The sequence below is a fragment of the Schistocerca americana genome, chromosome X (assembly GCF_021461395.2).
Source record: "Schistocerca americana isolate TAMUIC-IGC-003095 chromosome X, iqSchAmer2.1, whole genome shotgun sequence".
NCBI lineage: Eukaryota > Metazoa > Arthropoda > Insecta > Orthoptera > Acrididae > Schistocerca > Schistocerca americana.
Window position 1 is genome coordinate 220,019,757 of NC_060130.1, and position 20,342 is coordinate 220,040,098.

Genomic DNA, 20,342 nt, shown 5'->3' on the forward strand with positions numbered 1-20,342 from the left:
AATATACAAATTTATACAAGGAGAGAACCCAAACTCAACTGAAAGAATTTTGGTGGTTGTTCAGGGATGCTTTATGAGTATTGTGATATGAAGGGCCATAAAAATAATATTACTATGCAATAAAAGCAATAACCAAAATAAAAACAATCTCTTTGGAATTGTAGGTCTCTGCATATTTGTGAAATAAAAATATGGTGATGTGTAGCATTGAATACTTTGTTGCTCCACCCCATTCACTGTAACATGCTTGCTCGATTCTTAGAACACTGTCCACAAAGTGCTCATGATGTTGCTGCTCCAACTAGCTCCACTCTTCAATGGTGGGCCATCTGAGGTCATCAAGTGTGTGAGGCATGTTTCCAGCAACTACGTACTGCAGGTTTCAGCTGGTACCAGTTGTACTCAGTTGTGTATATGTCAACAGATATCGAAGGCTACTGTATTTGAATCATTTTTATATTTGCCTTTTCCTCATATCCTACCATGTCAAGCTTCTCCTTTTGTAACCAACAAAGGCTGAAACTTTAATAGTAGTGGTGCATCAGAATATGGAACTGTATTAGTGGCAATTGAAAACACTGGCACATGATAATACTATGTATGTTCAGTTTATTCTCACAAAACATACATAATGTTGATAATACCAGTTGCAATTCAAAAAATGAGTCTTGGGGTAAATGTGAATAAATACTGAATACTTGCTTAAATACATGTGCAATGATATTAGTTCAGTCTCTGATTATTTCTATAGTATTCCTACATGACACACTTAACAATGTTCAAATAGTGTTTTGCCACTGTTAGTAACATAACCAGTGCTCTCATGAATAGGCTGGCCGATTGCCCTTTCCACCCTCACCTTTTTGCAGCAGCTTGCAACTTCACATTTCTTTTGTCAGTTACAAGAAATGGATAAACAGAATAATAATAATGATAATGATAATAATAATAATAAAGAGTGAATATAGAGTCAACCATGCTGTATTTTTGTGACTAATCATTTCATGTACCAACAACAATATTATGAAAATGATAATTGCTACTCACCATGTGGAGTAGGTGTTGAGTCACAGACAGGAACAACAAAAAGTCTGATATACATTTGAGCTTATAGGCCTTATTCTAAAGTAGAAAACACCCACACATTCACACAAGCACAACTCACACACACATGACCACCTTCTCTGACCATTGAAGTCGGATTGCAAACAGCAACTACACCTGTTGGGAGAAGCTATCTGTGGGTGGTGGGTGTAAGAGGCTGGGGTGGGGAGGGGAGGGATAGCAGGGTAGAGGGAAAGGGGGGGGGGGGGGATAGCTGTTGGATGTAAGGTACTGCTCCAATGATCAGTGTGATCACACAGCTCATAAGTAAGAGTGTGTGCAGTTTGGAACATGAGAGATAAAATGCAGGAACAAAGAGAAAGAGAAGGATGGACTCTGAATAAAGTAATTCCAAAACAGCACTGGGTTGTAGGATGGAAGAAAAATCTCTAGGCAAAATCAAACAATGGAAAATCCAGGTTGGAATAATGACAATATTATGGAAATTGCTACTCATCATGTAAAGGAGACATTAATTTAGAAGAAGGCCTTTTGGCTGAGAGCTCAAATGTATAGCTACTCTTTTGTTGTGCCACTCTACAACTCAGTGTCTCCTCTATATGGTGAGTAGCGATCTATCTTTTTCATAATATTGTTGTAATTCCATCATGGATTTTCCATCATTCAATTTTGTCTAGAGGCTTTTCTTTCTCTACTTTCCTGTATTTTGCTTGTCACCTTCCAAAATGCACATACCCTGACTTATGAGCCACACTGTATCAACCTCCTCGCCCATGCGCAGCACAAAGCTATATGACTGCACTGACTGTCACTGCAGCTTATCATCCACCCACCCCCTCCCAAAACAGCTATCTCTCCCCCCCCCCCCCCCCCCCCCCCACCCCCAACCCCGCCAGCCTCTTACCCTGACCACCCACAGATTGCTTCCCCTATCAGGCACAGTTGTTGTATGCTGTCCAACCTCAGTAGTAGATAGAGACAGTGGGCATGCCTGCGTGTGTGCAAGTTGTGCTCGTGTGAAACTTCAGAAGGCCTTTTGCCAAAAAGCTCAAGTGTATAGCAGTCTTTGTTGTGCCTGTCTGTGAATCACTATCTCCTCTATATGGTGACCAGCAATCTGTCCTTATCATAATATTGGCGTTATTCCATCCAGGATTTTTCATTGTTTTATTTATCACATTTTTTGTATCCTGGTGTTTTTCAAAAAGACAAGGCACTACGTTTTTGATATTGTAATATGATGTGAAATAAAACTTTTCTGGCATTCAATAGAGCTGCCATTTATAACCTGTTTAATAAAATTAGAATTATATATTAATACCTTCAGCTGCTGATGGGCACTGATATATACAAACGGGGACAGGTGGAAATGTGTGTCCAGACTGGGACTCAAACCCAGGATCTCCTGTGTGGTGTCACCGCCAGACACCACACTTGCTAGGTGGTAGCCTTTAAATCGGCCGCAGTCTGTTAGTATACGTTGGACCCGCGTGTCGCCACTATCAGTGATTGCAGACACGGCAGGTCTAGAGAGACTTCCTAGCACTCGCCCCAGTTGTACAACCGACTTTGCTAGCAATGGTTCACTGACAAAATACGCTCTCATTTGCCGAGACGATAGTTAGCATAACCTTCAGCTATGTCATTTGCTACGACCTAGCAAGGCGCCAGTACCAGTTACTATTGATACTGTTATAATGTACTGTCAAGACCGACATTCACCATTAATGGATTAAAGTTAAGTATTCCACCAGCTATGTCCATTTTTCTAAATTCTAATTTCCTTGTCCTGTTCCAGACCTCACGCCAGCCTGCGAGAGCTAAAACGCGTGCTTTTCGGCTTCCTCTCGTAACCCGGTGTTGGCTCTCCTGCCAACCCACAACATCCTGCTTACATGGCAGATGCTCTAACCATCTGAGCCACCAAGGGCACAGAGGATAGTGTGACTGCAAGGACTATCTCGTGTACACCTCCTGCAAGAACCACATTCTCATCTTATATGTCCACACACTACATTCATAGTGTTCCTACCCAACACACTCATTACTCGTGGAAGACATTCTTACCACATCCCGTAAGAGTTTGGGTAATATGTGTGTATCCACACAGAAGGAGAAGGTCATGGCCAGTATTGCCAGAACTATATACTTATAAGGATGTGGCATCTGTTCTTTCTGACATATCAATATAAGTATGTAGTTCTGGCAATACAGGCTATGACCTTCATCTCCTGTGTGGATGCACACATATTACCCCAAACTCTTGGTAAGAATGTCTTCCACAAGTAATGAGTGTGTAGGGTAGGGACATTACGAGTGTAGTGTGTAGACATATAAGGTGAGAATGTGGGTCTCGCGAGAGGCATGCGCGAGGTAGTCCCTGTAGTCACACTATCCTCTGTGCCCTTGGTGGCTCAGATGGATAGAGCATCTGCCATGTAAGCAGGAGATCGTGGGTTCGAGTCCTGGTAGGAGCCACATTTTCACCTGCCCCCATTGATATGTATTAACGCCCGTCAGCAGCTGAAGGTATTAATATATAATTCTAATTTCCTTCTAGACAGGTGCAGGTCATCAATGGTGTCTGTTCTTTCGGACATGTCCAAAAGAACAGACACCATATCCATATAAGTGTATAGTTCTGGCAATACTGACCATGACCCCCTTCTTCTGTGTGGATGCTCACATATTACCCGAACTCTTACGGGACTTGGTAAGAATGTCTTCCACGAGTAATGAGTGTGTTGGGTATGGACACTAAGAATGTAGTGTGTGGACATACAAGGTGAGAATGTGGGTCTCGCGGGAGGTGTGTGCTAGATAGTCCCTGCAGTCACACTATCCTCTGTGCCCTCTGTGGCTCAGATGGTTAGAGTTTCTGCCATGTAAGCAGGAGATCCCGGGTTTGAGTCCCAGTCGGGGCACACATTTTCACCTGTCCCCGTTGATATATGTCAATGCCCATCAGCAACTGAAGGTATTAATATATAATTCTAATTTCGTTCTAGATGGCTGCAGGTCCATATAAGTATATGTTTAATAAAAGGTTAAATTTTGAATCTTTTCCGTAACTCCAAGAAATGGGAAATCTATGAACATCACTGTGATCAGAAAAGTTTGGGCTGTAATATTATCAAAATAGATTTTAGAAACACAAGATGGTTCAAAAATGGATGGTTCCTTTAGACTGGATCTTAATTAATAACTTTTGAGGTATGGAGTTTTGAGATTAACCAATTAATTACACTGAATCAGGAACAGTTAGTTTTCAGAAGTGACTAGGTGTTGGTGCTTAAACTGCACTTTTGACATATATGGTGTCTGTTCTTTCCAGAAGGACAGACTCCATTTTGATCCTGTAGCCATTATGAATCAAGACACAAAGGAATTTATGACATTTAACTCCTAGTGGACATTGATTTACATCAATGGGGAAAGTTAAAAGTCTGTTCTGGACCAGAATTCAAACCTGAGTATCCTGCTCACTAGGTAACTACTTTGACCTTTAAGCCATGCATACAATGTGGTCAACACAACTGCACAGTGTGGTGTCACCACCAGACACCACACTTGAAGGTGGTAGCTTTTAAATTGGCCGCGGTTCGTTAGTATATGTCGGACCCGCTTGTCGCCACTATCAGTGATTGCAGACAGAGTGCCGCCACACAGCAGGTCTAGTCTAGAGAGACTCCCTAGCACTCACCCCAGTTGTACAGCCGACTTTGCTAGCGATGGTTCATGCCTACATACGCTCTCATTTGCAGAGACGACAGTTTAGCATAGCCTTCAGCTACATCATTAGCTACAACTAAGCAAGGCGCCATATTCAGTTACTATAATTACTTCAAGAATGTATTATGAACAGATAATATTGTGAATCATGTACCATCAAGAGCGACATTCATCATTGATGGATTAAAGTTAAGTATCAAACTAATTGCATCCACTTTCTGAATTCTAATCCCTTGTCATGTTCCAGACCTCACGTCAGTATAGTCCATCCCTCCTCACGCCAGCCTGCGTGAGCTAAAACGTGTGCATTTCGTCCTCCTCTCATAACACGGTGTTGGCTTCTGCAAACACAACACACAGACTACCCAAGCATGCCTCCTGTTGCACCCAAATTTTCAACTAATGCACACACTACTGACATAGTGCCCCTACCCATTATCCTCATTACTCACAGTGTTTCATCAGTTCCTGAAAGAGTTCATGCATAGTGTGCATCTGCACTGAAGGGATCATTAGCCAGTCTTACTTTTATTATATATGTGGTACTTGCTTTTCCAGACATGTTCAAAAGAACAGACACCATTCTGATCCTGCAGCCATTGTAAATCAAGACACAGAGGAATTAATGACACTTATCTGCTAGTGAGCATTGATTTATATCAGTGGGGGAAGTTGAAAATTTGTGCCAGACTGGGATTTGAACCCTCATCTCCTGGTCACTATGCAGATGCTCTGTTCACTAAGCCATTCACACACAGTGATCATCACAACTGCACAGACTACCCTAGCATGCCTCCCATCAGACCAAAACTCTCAACGTATCCACATACTACTGATGTAGTACCCCTGCCCAATATACTCATTACTCACAGTGTCCCACCAATTCCTGTAAGAGTTAATGCATGGTGTACATTTGCACAGAAGGAATCACTAGCCAACCTCACCTTAATTATATGTCTGGTGTCTGTTTCGACTCAAACTCTTATGATAATCAGTGAAATGCTGCGAGTAATGAGGATAGTGGGAAGGGGCACTATATTAGTACTCTGTGGATAAGTTGGAATTTGGGTCTGACAGGAGTCATACTTAGTTGGTGCATGCAGTTGTGATGACCATTGTATCTGGATGGCTTAGTGCTCAGAGCATCTGCCTAGTGAATAGGAGACCAAGGTTCAAATCCTGGTCTGGCACAAATTTTCAACCTCCTCGTTAATATAAATCAATGGCCACTAGCAGCTAAATATCATTAATTCCTTTGTGTTGACAATTTTTGGTAGTTATGATAAAGGCTTAGTGAGAGGTGTCAACGGCATGCCCATGGTTGAATTAAGCATGCTACACTATGTGATCAAAAGTATCTGGACATCTGGCTGAAAATAACTAACAAATTCGTGGCGCCCTCCATTGGTAATGCTGGAATTCAATATGATGTTGGCCCACCCTTAGCCTTGATGACTGTTTCCACTCTTGCAGGCATATGTTCAATCACTTGCTGGAAGGTTTCTCAGGGAATGGCAGCCCATTCTTCACAGAGTGCTGCACTAAGGAGAGGTATTAATGTCAGTCGGTGAGGCCTGGCACCATGTGGGCATTCCAAAACATCCCAAAAGTGTTCTATCGGATTCAGGTGAGGACTCTGTGCAGACCAGTCCATCACAGGGATGTTATTGTCATGTAAAGACTCTGCCACAGGCTGTGCATTATTAACAGGTGCTCGATTATGTTGAAAGATGCAATCGCCATCCCTGAATTGCTTTTCAACAGTGGTAAGCATGAATGTGCTTAAAACATCAATGTAGGCCTGTTCTGTGATAGTGCCACGCAAACCTTTATGGGGTGCAAACCCCCTCCATGAAAAACACGACCACACCATAACACCACCACCTCCGAATTTTACTGTTGGCACTACACACACTGGCAGATGACAGTCACCGGGCATTTGTCATACCCACACCTTGCCATCAGATCGCCACATTGTGTACCTTTATTTGTCACTCCACACAACCATTTTCCACTGTTCAATCATACAATGTTTATGCTCCTTACACCAAGCGAGGTGTCATCTGGCATTTACTGGCATGAGATATGGCTTATGAGCAGTCCCTCGACCATGAAATCCAAGTTTTCTCACCTCCCGCTTAACTGTCATAGTACTTGCAGTGGATCCTGATGCAGTTTGGAATTCCTGTGTGATGGTCTGGATAGATGTCTGCCTATTACATATTAAGAACCTCTTCAACTGTGGGTGGTCTCTGTCAGTCAACAGACAAGGTCAGCCTGTACGCTTTTGTGCTGTACATGTCCCTTCGCATTTCCACTTCACTATCACATCAGAAACAGTGGACCCAGGGATGTTTATGAGTGTGGAAATCTTGGATACAGATGTATGACACATGTGACACCCAGTCACCTGACCACGTTTGAAGTCCGCGAGTTCTGCGGAGCACCCCATTCTGCTCTCTCACGATGTCTAATGACTACTGAGGTCGCTGATATGGAGTACATGGCAGTAGGTGGCAGCACAATGCACCTAATATGAAAACCGTGTGTTTTTGGGGGTGTCCAGATACTTTTTATAACAAAGTGTACATTTCATATTAAGTTGAATCCTGCCTTTGGAGTAAGGTGTTCTTGAAGTGGGTGTTCTGTTTTCACGTATTATCATCTCGAAAGAAAAACTCCTCTGCTAAATGTTGGCTGTAAGGCTGAAAAATTAATACAGTACTGCATAACCCTCAAATTATCCTTGACAGTGATGAGAAGCAGCTAACATCTATAGATTTCTGAGATATACATTGGTCTGCCCACCTCCACTCTTCGATGATTATAGACATTTGCACTCATCAATGATGAGAAATTAATGCCATTGATCGAATTTCAATCCTGGATGATCCCTTACCCACTTTCTTCATACATCACAGTGGTGGGAGGTTTGTACCATTGTTTATGATGGATGTGTGTAGGATAAATTGATTGTGTGGAGCCAGCTACATACAGTAAAGGTTGACACAGCCCTCCCATCTGCCACTGAAAAGGTAGTGTGCAGTTCATCTGCAGATATTAGTAATGTGCTGGTGTTGTCACCAGAGAAAGCACTTCAGTATTTTATGTCTCACAATGACAGTTGAGTATTTGAATGATATTGCTGTTGTGTATACCAATCTCACAGGCAGCTTCCCATGCAAACAACCCTTCTAGCCCTAAAGTGACAACATGTACTTGATTTAAGGTTGAAATCAACCTTTGTGGAATGTTGGCACACCGAACAGTGAAAACCCAAAGTGTATCATCCCGGTCATAGCTGGAGATACAGCAAACTACTGATCTTCAGTGGGGAAGGGGAGGGGGTGGGGGCCACTATGTAAACATGAGGGTAGTGCAAAAGCTTTTTGAGCAGTTTATGTATGACAGAGATGGGAATTTTGAAGAGCATGTGTACATCTGTCAGTGTGTAAATGGGTGGGTGTACACAAAAGCGTACATGTGCTTGCATGAGCATGCATACTGTAATCACTTAAACAGACTAAGGCAATAAAAAAGCATTAAACAATAACGAAGTTATTTGTATTTTCAAACAATCAACATAGTATCACTAGTAAACAGAACTTCAGTAAGATTTGTAATGTCAAGGTTAGTAAGCCTTTGCATCTTCACATAGTCTGACAAAGCCACATTGGACAAGAACTGCATTATAAAGTAAGGTAATAGAGTAGGCCAAATTATTTCTAATCTGAGCTACTACTGAACATCAAAAGATATGCAAATCTTGCAACACATCATGTTTGACACATGTTCAGATAAGAGGGACATATTGTTTCACTGATAACACAATTAATGAAGTAAGGAAATCAGGAGCTGTGTCACTCACCAGCACTAAGGGCAGATATTGTTATTGGATCAAGCGGCTCTTCACTGCCAGCTATAGTTATTCCAAGAGGTCCTCCATGTCTCACTAACTCAACAGTGTAAACAACGCTCTTGGTGTCTGCAATATCTGACAACAATCATTATTCTCTTTCTGAACTGTACTACACATAACAGACGTAAGATTCATAACAATAAAAACTGTTTTATCTAACAGGAAACATTTTATCTAACAGGAAACATGATCTGAATCCCATTAGTTTAATGTCATTACAGAAAATTACTGTGTTTACATAATTTAATGTAATTGATGCTAGATCTGACACATAATAAAAATTCCTGTAAGCAACAAATACAAAATACTAGAGTTCTTAAACACTAATTATTATGAACAATCAGCATTAACAGATGCTTCAACATTTTAAAAGCAACAGTTTTCTTTTCAGGTGGCCTTATATACAGTTACAATGTTTTCTGTCTAATGCAGTCTGAAGGTGAGAAAGAGTTTTGAAGTACTCATACTGTCAATGCAATAAAAAAAAAATCAACAAAATGCAGCAACAATAAACTTTAATTTGAGTCAGAAACATAGCAAAAAATATACCAAAACTATTAAAAAAGTGGTAGTACAGAAATTTCAATCTAGAGCAACAATCTGCTACTGCAAATAAAACCTTAGGCAAGCAATATAAAACTGTAGGCAATCGAAATCCTTACAATAAAAAAGCTATAAACATCTTATCCTTCATATCTCTGTAAAGGGATGTCAACATTCACACCTTTAGCTTTGCCTGAAATATTATTTTATCTTTAGAATGGAAAATCCAATACATTTAGTAATGCGTAAATCCAGAATTAGGTGTACATGTTGTCATGGTCATCAGTCTAAAAACTGGTTCCATGCATCCCTCTAAACTAGTCTTTTTTGTGCAAGGCCCTTCACCTCTGCATAACTACTGCAGCTTATAGACATTTGAACCTGATTGCTATACTCAGATTGTGGTCTCCCTCTACAGTCTTAACTCCCACATCCATAACTCTCTTACACTAGCAAGTTGACAGTTCATTGATGCCTCAGGATGTGTCTGATCAATTGGTCCCTTCTTTCACTCAAGTTGTGCCACAAATTTCATTCCTTACCAATCAGTTATGCACCTCCTCATTAGTCATTTGATCTACCGATATCATCTCTAACATTCTTCTTCAGCACCACATTTCAAAAGCTTCAATTCTCTCCTTATCTGATGTTCACTTTTACCAGTTTTTCAATTATACTGTAAATTATTATAGCCAGTAATTTGCAGCCACGACTTATTAAACTGCTGATTCAATAATATTTGCACCTGCCAGCACCTGATTTCTGTGGAATAGGCATTATTACATTCTTCTTGAAGTAAAAGGATATTTTGCTTGTTCTATACAGGGTGACCATTAATAGAACTGACAGAATGCAGTGACAGATTTCTGACTGGAAATGGAGGCAAAAAGGTCCTATGAACTTGTGTCTGGAAATGCACTGTTGCAACAGTAGATGACACTGATGAATTAAACTTCCTCTGACGACATGCTCTGTGTTCCTTGTGTGTTGAAGGCTGTATGATTGATGCATCATACTGTAATCAGAAGAATTATCCAGTATTCCTGTCAGGAACAAACTAAGACTGTCTTTGTGTATGGCCAAGTAGATGGAAATGGTCAAGAGGCAGCACAGCTATACCAAAACGAGTACCCTGACAGACACCAACTGCATCACATAGCATTTCAAGCCCTTTTTGGGCATTTGTGTGACCATGGGTCCTTTCAGACAGACAAATGTGCAGGGAGGTGCTGGACTGACCATACGGCAGATTTGGAGGACCAGGTTCAACAGGATGTTGAGACAAACCCTAGTAGGAGCTCCAGACAACTGGTCCACCAACATGATGTAAGTCAAAGTACGATTCTGTCAGCTTGTTCCCAACATGAATATTGGACCATTTCTGATGCCTACAGTACAGTGTGTCAGTCGCACAGGCTACAACACAGAAGGAGACATGGCATGTAGTCAGAGAAACTTTCACTGGCCAGCGTCAGCGCCATCTACCATGGCAACGATGCACTTCTGGACACATGCTCACAGGACCTTTCTTCCTCCATTTCCAGACAGGAATCTGTCCCTGCAGTTAGTTGGTTTTATTAATGTTCACCCTACATATCTTACATATGATACAGAATAGTGTCAACATGGCTCCCTCAACGATCTTAATAATTCTAAAGGAATGTTGTATATGGCTTTGATTTAGGTGTTTCAGTCCTCTGTCAAACTCTTCTAAGTGTATCATATTTCTCATACCATCTTCATCTACTTCCTCTTCTATTTCTATAAAATTGTCTTCACATTTCCTTTCTTTCTATAACTCTTCTATATATCCATTCCACCTTTCAGCCTTCCCTTCTTTGTTTTGTACTGGCTTGCCATCTGTGCTTTTAGTATACACACAGTTGCCTCTCTTTTCACCACAGGTTTATTTAATTTTACTATAGGTGGCATCTATCTTTCTGTAAGTCATGCAGGCTTCTACAGCCTTTCATTTCTATTCTAGACAATCCTGCTTTGGCATTTTGCACTTCTGGTCAACCTAATTTTTTAGACACCTGTGTTCCCTTCATTTGCTGCATTTTGTGTTGCCCAAAGATTTCCAATGGGCCTTTATATTTTTGCCTATTTGAGCTTCTGTCACCTTTAGTATTTCGTCACTCAAACCCACCCAGTCTGCTTTTGCCGCATTTCTTTCTGCTGTTTCAGGCAGTCCTCACCTAATGCTCTCTGAAATATTTCGCTATCAGTGATCCTTTCAATTTATCCAGGTCCTACCTTCCTACAGTTTCTCCAGTTTTAATCTGCAATTCGTAAGCAATAAATTACAGTCAGAGTCCCCATGCATCCCTGGAAATATTTTGCAGTTTAAAATCTGGTTTCAGAGTTTCTGTTTACCACTATATAATCTATCTGAAACCTTTCAGTGTCTCTAGGTCTCTTCCATTTATATAACCTTCTTCCATGATACTTCAGTCAACTATCAGCAAGAATTAAATCATGCTCTGTGCAACATTCTACCAGGCAGTTTCCCCTTTCAGTCCTCTCCCCCAGTCCATGTTCTCCTATTTTTCCTTCTACTCCTTTTCCTACTATCAACTTCAAATACCACATTACATTTAACTTTTGTTTCCCTTAACAATTTGAATAATTTCTTTTATCTCATCAAATATATCTTCATCATCCATGGAGCGACTCACCATATAAACTTGTACTTCTATAGTGGGTGTTGTCTTTGTTTCCACCTTGGCTATAATAATGCATTCACTATGCTGTTTGCAATGGCTTACCCATATTTTCACTCCTGCACTGCCCCTACTTGATTTTGTGTTGATAAACTTGTATTCACATGACCAGAAGTCTAGTTGTTCTAGCTGACACACTTCACTGATGCTCCTATATCTTATTTCACCCTATCCATTTCTCTTTTTAAATTCTGTAACCTACCTACCCAGTTACAGGATCTAACATCCCATGTCTGACATGTAGAATGCCACTTTTTTTCTCCTGATGACAACATCCTCCTCATTAGTCTCCATCTGGATATTCTAATAAGGGACTATTTTATATCTGGAATATTTTCCCCAAGAGGGTGCTATCAGCATGAAGCCATCTAGTAGAGCTGCATGTCCTCTGGAAATACAATGGCTGTAATTTTTCCTTGCTTTCAGTCATTTGAGGTACTAGTATAACAAGGCCATTTTGGCTATGTTAGAAGACTAGTCCAGACAGTCATCCATATTGGTGCCCCTACAAATATTGAAAAAGCTGCTGTCTCTCTTCAGGGACCATATGTTTTCCTGGCCTCCCCACAGACAGCTCTCTGACAGTATTGCTATCTATATCATAAAGCATCCAAGCAACTCACCTCAGTAATGCTCATAGTTTATGGATGGGGGAGGATGTGGGAGGTGGGAGCAGGAAGGGGGGTATTGGACATACAGTCTAACAACCACCCAATTACCTTAATATATACAATGGATTATTAAAAAAAAACATGATCACCATAGAAGAAGAAATGAATACATATGAAAAAATACTAGGTTCTATATTACTCTAAACAATCTATTTTCTTTGTTCTACAAGCAATGACAAATGATACTGGTCCAATAACAGTGGTTGCAAACCTAACTATCCTAAGGACATCAAACATGTCCATGCCTGAGGCAGGATTCAAACCTGCGACCATAGCGGTCGTGCGGTTGCTCAGCCACTACAGCTGGCACAGTGGTTGCATTTACACACAACTCAAAAATCAAAGTTTGTCAAAGCACAGAAACATTGACAGTTGTTCCTGAAGACATATGATTTATTTTTAATAGTTTCTGAGAATGAATACATTTCTCGTATACCTGTATGCAACAACTTTCTACATGTAGTGATGTTCCACGAATCACATGCAACATTTGAAATTAGAGACAATTCTGCATGATCTGAATTTCATCACTGGTTAAACAGTGATAATATTTGTGGGAGAAAGTATCTAATAGCTAATTGTACCAGTGAAAAATTGTCTGTTACAAATGGGTCACTGTGGATGAATCAGGCTATCATGTCAAAAACTATAAGATCTATCAAAACTAGAAGTTCAGCAACAAATAGTGTAAGAAGAATTATTAGGAAGCAGTTAGAGACAGTAATTGTGAAACCTGCACAAATAAAATATGCAAATCACAGTCAAGCAAAAATAATCTGAGGTCTTGTAAGAGTAGCAATGAGACACAAAAAAGGCTCACATATCAGTTCTGTGAAATTGTGAAGTAAAGCTACAATGTAAAAGAAGATTGTGAAATTGTCAATGATGACATTGGCAGTAAATTGGCAGTAAGGAAGGCAATCCCATAAGTAAAAAAACCTGTGCTCCTCAATGCTCCTACAGTTATTTTAAAAAGATGCTTTTATTAAAGCATTTCGTGAACATTAACAAATCATTTAAAGTAATGGTGTGCGCTGTGTCAGCACTGGTCTGCCTATTTTACGGTATATCTTTCTCCTCCAATAAGGATGGAGTTCATTGTCTGTGCTGCCCAATGGTGTGACAAGGTCACATGGTGCTAGCATGTGGTACAGGGTGTGGCAGCAGGTGGAGTGTGGTGTGACAGCCAGGTCAGAGGTGGGAGGACTGTGGATTGAGTGGTGTGCACATGGGCTTAACTCCAGATTGGGAAGAGATTTTATTTCAAATTTCAACTGAGAACTCTGTTCAAGTTCTGCCAGCATGGTGAGGGTGATGCCATGGTTAGGAACAAAATCAAAGCTCTTTGTTCCCTATTTTCGGATTTGCTAACAAAGAAACTGGGGGTCACCCACATGCTCAAGTATGGCATTTACTTAGTGAACCACATTCCAGTTAAGGCAATACTGCATAGGTTACCTCCACCTATGATGAAGATATTACTAGAAAAAAATAAATAAAATGTTAGATAAAGGTGTCATTCACCCCTGTAAGTCACTGTACATGGCACCAATACTTCTGGTACCTAAACTGAGTGAGTAATTTTGGTCAGTAGTGGATTATTGGGAATTAAATGAAAAGGTGGTATTAAGGTTGTTACCTTTACCAGACCTTCACTGATAATCTGGGTGGTTCTGAGGGGCACTGGTTTTTACCACAAAGCTTGCAACCAAATACCTTTAGATGAACAATCCAAGCCAGTCACTGTGTTTACCCTTTGGGCTGGCAACAGGGGCTGCTGTCCTGTCACAATTGATGGATGTTGTATTTTCTGATGTGACATTCAAATTTGTGTACCATTATTTAGACAACTTAGTGGTACACAGTAACTTGATTCAGGAGCACCTGGCGCATCTGGAGGAAGTGTTCAGGCAGTTATAGAAAGCAGGGCTTGCTGTAAATACTGAGAACGTAGTTTTTGCCTCTCCTTCAATGACATTTGTGGCACATATTGTGTCAGGAGAGGGGATCTGCATCGATCCTGACCGAGTGGAGGTTATAAAATAAGTGCCTTGTCCATGAATGTTAAACAGGTTGCTCAGTTTGTTGGGATGGCAAATTTCTTCTGTAAGTTCATTGAGAGGCTTGCTGAGAAAGCAGCTCCTCTGGATGAACTATACTCACAGCGGTGTAAATTTACTTGACAGTCTTCTCAGGAGGCTGCATTTTTAGTGCTTAAACAAGCTTTACAGTCTGTGCCAGTGTTAGCTCCACCAGATTTTAATAAAGAATTTATTTTACAAACTGATACCTTTGAAGAAGGACTTAATTGGATTATGTTACAAGAAAAAGAATGGGAGCAGAGGGCTTTACTTATGCCTCACAGGGGTTAAATGAGATAGAGAGGAAGTAATCCATGTATGAGCCAGAAGCGCACACTGTTTTGTTTGGGATTCTGAAATGTAAGTACTATTTGAAACACCAGAAATCTATCCTGGAAACAGACAGTTAAACACTGAGCTGGGTACTTGCTAGACCCCAGAGACAGGATGAATTGTGAGGTGGGCTACCAGGATTCTCACATTTAGATTTGAGGTCCACAATGTCAAGGTCTCTGAGATGTGTTGGCTGATGGTTTAAGCCACATGTATGAACAGAAAGATGATAGTCCAATGCATCATCCTCCAGAGGGTGAACAGGAACATGTAGATCAAATTAGTTGCATCTTGATTCAGATCCCTAGTCTCTTCAGAGATATTAGAGAATTTCAAGATCAGGACGAACATTTGAGTGTCATAAAACAGATGACTGAGAATGATGAGTGTGTCATCCCTTATTTGCTGAAAGATCAGGTGCTGTGTTTTAAGGTGTGGGTGGGAATTTTGGGACATATGAAACACAGGAGAAGATCTGGGAGTTTTTATGATAGCTGAAAACAGACACAGAGATTTCCAAGATGGTAGCCAACGGTCAAGTATGTGCTCTGAGTAAACATGCTCAGAATACCAACGTCAGGTACTTGGCTTAAAAACACGTTGATAAGACATTTCAGTGCATATATAATGGTTTTGTGGGTCTCTTGCCAAAATCTAGGGATGAGAACAAGTATCTTTTGGTTTGTATTGATGCCTGTACCAGATTCATATGGTTGTTACCCATTGGAGGGGTGACAACCTGCCAGACACCCAGAATTTAAGCAAGATGTTTTGGGCCTTCAGACTGCTGAAATCCATCATTACTGATAGTACGAGCTGTTTTACTGCCAAGGCAATTAAACAATTTTGTTTACAGATAGGGGCGCAACACAACCATAACCCCATACTATCCTAACCCCTCTTACACTGAGCACCTTAACTGCCATCTGAAATCTGCACTACCTACCTACCATCATAAAGACCAAAGTAACTGGGACTGTTCTCTACCTTGATTGACTATGGCATTTAATATCACATATCACGTGGCTCTCAGATCAATGCCATCCAAGTTACTTCTGGGTTATCAGGTGGCAACTCCACTATGCACCTTGTAGACAATCAAGGATCTATTGCTTGAAGGGAAAAGTCCTCAACTGGTTGCTGTACAGAGGAAATTAGCCAGGAGAAATGTCCAGGATTCCCAAAGGGAGGATGTTATGTGTTATAACCAGCAGCAATGGCCAAATTCTTAGTGAGTGGGTGATGTGGCCTACAATAAGAATTTCCAGAAGTTTACTAAGGCGGGTGCAAGGAATCTCTAAAAAATTGTTGCCCCATTACAGAGGGTCATTGTGTATTAGAAAATTTCTTACCATGGTAAAGGTGCTGTCCCAAGATTGACAAACTGACAAGGAGGTTACAGCTCACATCACTCAAATTAAGCCAGATGCTAAGAATTAACGAAAGGAGTTTTCAGTCCCAGCCGAATACATCACATCCAGTTCTCAGTGCTCATTTGATGGAACATTACCAGCTTCTATTAGCAGTGGCCAAGCAACATCACTGACATATATTTGTCTGTTCATCATTGCTGTTACAAGCAACTGAATGTAAAAACAGGAAGCACTCTTGCCACCAATGCCCTGTGATTTTGTGGTTGCACCTGAACGTCATTTATGAACTATGCACTCAAATTCTTTCCAAACTCTTCACAGTTGCTGTTTCACCTTTACTATCTCAGTAAGACTGTTCTGGCTGTTGCTATGCACTAAGGTTAATGACCAAATTGTTTAGAAGCTGCTCTTGTAGCATTGCCTCAGGTTTGTGGTTCCATACTTCCTCTACAGCTAGTAAATATTTGCTAAGCCATGTTTCTGATGGCTTATTGCCCAGCAAATGTTAGAACTGGACCATATTACCTACAGGAGCAAGCAGCACCACCCATACAAACTCTAGTACCATGCAGTAAACTGAGAACCAACAGCAATTCATTTCAGAACATTCATGCTGGATCAGCATCCCAAAGCTACCTCTGTTATGCATCAAACCTACACCGGTATGTGTTCAGCATTGTCTCTAGGCCACCAGCAGACTTCCATCTTCCTATTGGTCAGCTGATATCATCATATCACTACTCCATGTGTTTCCTCAGGTACATGTCTGGTGAAATCATTTAACTACCTGTCCCACCCACAGACTGCCATTCTGTAAAGGATTTCAGTCAGTTTCCCCCATTACTGATGAGACCAGTGAGTCTCACCAGCCACAGCCACTGCAGCCTGAACCCACAGTATTTCACAGCCTCCACTCAACCCTCCACCTGATTCAAAACTAATCCACACCAAACAAGCTTCATCTTCATTTTAGTCAATCTTCTTATTGTGTAAAGGCTGAAAATTCAAGAAAATCAATACTTGATTGAAATTTTTCAGGGGATTCCATATATCAAAAGTCCCTCTACTACCATATCATTAACAATTATATTTATAAATTCATATGTTATTATAGAGTATGAAATCATCCATCTTGCTGTAATGAAGCAGGTGACACCACAACCACCTACAATAATGTTACTAGCAAATAATGAAACAGTTACAGTAACAAATAATTCAACAGCTGGTAGTCCAACAGTTACCACCTCTGTCACCAAAGAGTATTAACCCCTTCACATATTGATTTTTTTTCAAATTATATCCCAAGAAACAATATTTTTATTAATGAAAAACATCCTATAATGCATGTATTTAGGTGTCTAAAGATAGCCTTTGAAGTGCAAAATAATGAGTTACAAAATTTTGAAGATCACCAATAATAAAATCCCAAGTATACTCGTACACTGGACTTTGACTAAAATATCATGAAATTTGAAGCCTTTTTTAGTTTCTGTGTAGTTATGAAGTCTAACCATGTGTTTCACAACAGTTTTCTGTGAACATAAATTTTGGAGGAGCTTACTGATGCACGGTGGATGTACACTCCTGGAAATTGAAATAAGAACATCGTGAATTCATTGTCCCAGGAAGGGGAAACTTTATTGACGCATTCCTGGGGTCAGATACATCACATGATCACACTGACAGAACCACAGGCACATAGACACAGGCAACAGAGCATGCACAATGTCGGCACTAGTACAGTGTATATCCACCTTTCGCAGCAATGCAGGCTGCTATTCTCCCATGGAGACGATCGTAGAGATGCTGGATGTAGTCCTGTGGAATGGCTTGCCATGCCATTTCCACCTGGTGCCTCAGTTGGACCAGCGTTCGTGCTGGACGTGCAGACCGCGTGAGACGACGCTTCATCCAGTCCCAAACATGCTCAATGGGGGACAGATCCGGAGATCTTGCTGGCCAGGGTAGTTGACTTACACCTTCTAGAGCACGTTGGGTGGCACGGGATACATGCGGACGTGCATTGTCCTGTTGGAACAGCAAGTTCCCTTGCCGGTCTAGGAATGGTAGAACGATGGGTTCGATGACGGTTTGGATGTACCGTGCACTATTCAGTGTCCCCTCGATGATCACCAGTGGTGTACGGCCAGTGTAGGAGATCGCTCCCCACACCATGATGCCGGGTGTTGGCCCTGTGTGCCTCGGTTGTATGCAGTCCTGATTGTGGCGCTCACCTGCACGGCGCCAAACACGCATATGACCATCATTGGCACCAAGGCAGAAGCAACTCTCATCGCTGAAGACGACACGTCTCCATTCGTCCCTCCATTCACACCTGTCGCGACACCACTGGAGGCGGGCTGCACGATGTTGGGGCGTGAGCGGAAGACGGCCTAACGGTGTGTGGGACCGTAGCCCAGCTTCATGGAGACGGTTGCGAATGGTCCTCGCTGATACCCCAGGAGCAACAGTGTCCCTAATTTGCTGGGAAGTGGCGGTGCGGTCCCCTACGGCACTGCGTAGGATCCTACGGTCTTGGCGTGCATCCGTGCGTCGCTGCGGTCCGGTCCCAGGTCGACGGGCACGTGCACCTTCCGCCGACCACTGGCGACAACATCGATGTACTGTGGAGACCTCACGCCCCACGTGTTGAGCAATTCGGCGGTACGTCCACCCGGCCTCCCGCATGCCCACTATACGCCCTCGCTCAAAGTCCGTCAACTGCACATACGGTTCACGTCCATGCTGTCGCGGCATGCTACCAGTGTCAAAGACTGCGATGGAGCTCCGTATGCCACGGCAAACTGGCTGACACTGACGGCGGCGGTGCACAACTGCTGCGCAGCTAGCGCCATTCGACAGCCAACAGTGCGGTTCCTGGTGTGTCCGCTGTGCCGTGCATGGATCATTGCTTGTACAGCCCTCTCGCAGTGTCCGGAGCAAGTATGGTGGGTCTGACACACCGGTGTCAATGTGTTCTTTTTTCCATTTCCAGGAGTGTATTTGTCTCGTACCTCTGGCGAGCATTTGTCACTCAGCTGATGAACTGTCATCACTTTCAGTCTCTGATGAAGTGATGTCATATTCTTCTTCACTTTCTGAAAGCCCAACCTAAACAACAATACAGGAGAGATGCTGAAAGCATGAATTGTGTTGTCAACCAAAACACAACAGCCAAGCTACAGATGTAGGACCAGATGCTGTCTAGTGGTCAAACACTTAACCATCAGTCCTGAAATGGACATAAACAGGGTTTTATTAAGTTATTGAAGGTCTATTTTTAAGCCCTACACTGCTCACCTGTCCCACAAGTTATTAGTGCACAAGGTATGTGACAAATATCAACAGTGCATTCGGGAGGATGACGGTTCAATCCCGCGTCCGCCCATCCGGATTTGGGTTTTCCGTGATTTCCCTAAATCGCTCCAGGCAAATGCCGGGATGGTTCCTTTCAAAAGGGCACGGCTGACTTCCTTCCCTGTCCTTCCCTATTCCAATGAGACCAATGACCTCGCTGTCTGGTCTCCTTCCCCAAAACAACCAACCAATATCAACAGTACATCTTGTCTTTATTGTGGGCAAGATGAAAAGTATTCTCACTAGTGCGAAACAATGCTCAGAAATGGAATTTTACAGAGGTGGTGCTGAATTATTAAAGTTTCAGATCACTGTAATGCAAGCAGAAGAAATAACTGGAATTTATCATACTTGCTCTTTTTTCAGAGTGCATCTAAAATCTCCATACACAAACCAGTCAATCTAATTCAAATAATGGGAATTTTTGACTAGCCTCAGAAAAGTCCATCACCTACTCTACATTCAAGACCTACCTCAAAGTGCACATAATCAAATTCCACAAATTATAATACCATACATCTATAACTGAGAAAATGCATATTTTA

General features: G+C 41.7%; 1 protein-coding gene across 1 annotated transcript in view; it reads right to left on the reverse strand.

Annotated features, from left to right (window-relative positions):
* Positions 1 to 20,342, reverse strand: part of LOC124556461 (glutamate receptor-interacting protein 1) — a 615,250-nt gene that overhangs the window by 105,412 nt on the left and 489,496 nt on the right. Inside the window, exon 11 of the mRNA XM_047130411.1 lies at positions 8,666 to 8,791. Within this exon, the coding sequence (XP_046986367.1) occupies positions 8,666 to 8,791 (126 nt within the window). The remainder of the gene's footprint in view (positions 1 to 8,665; positions 8,792 to 20,342) is intronic.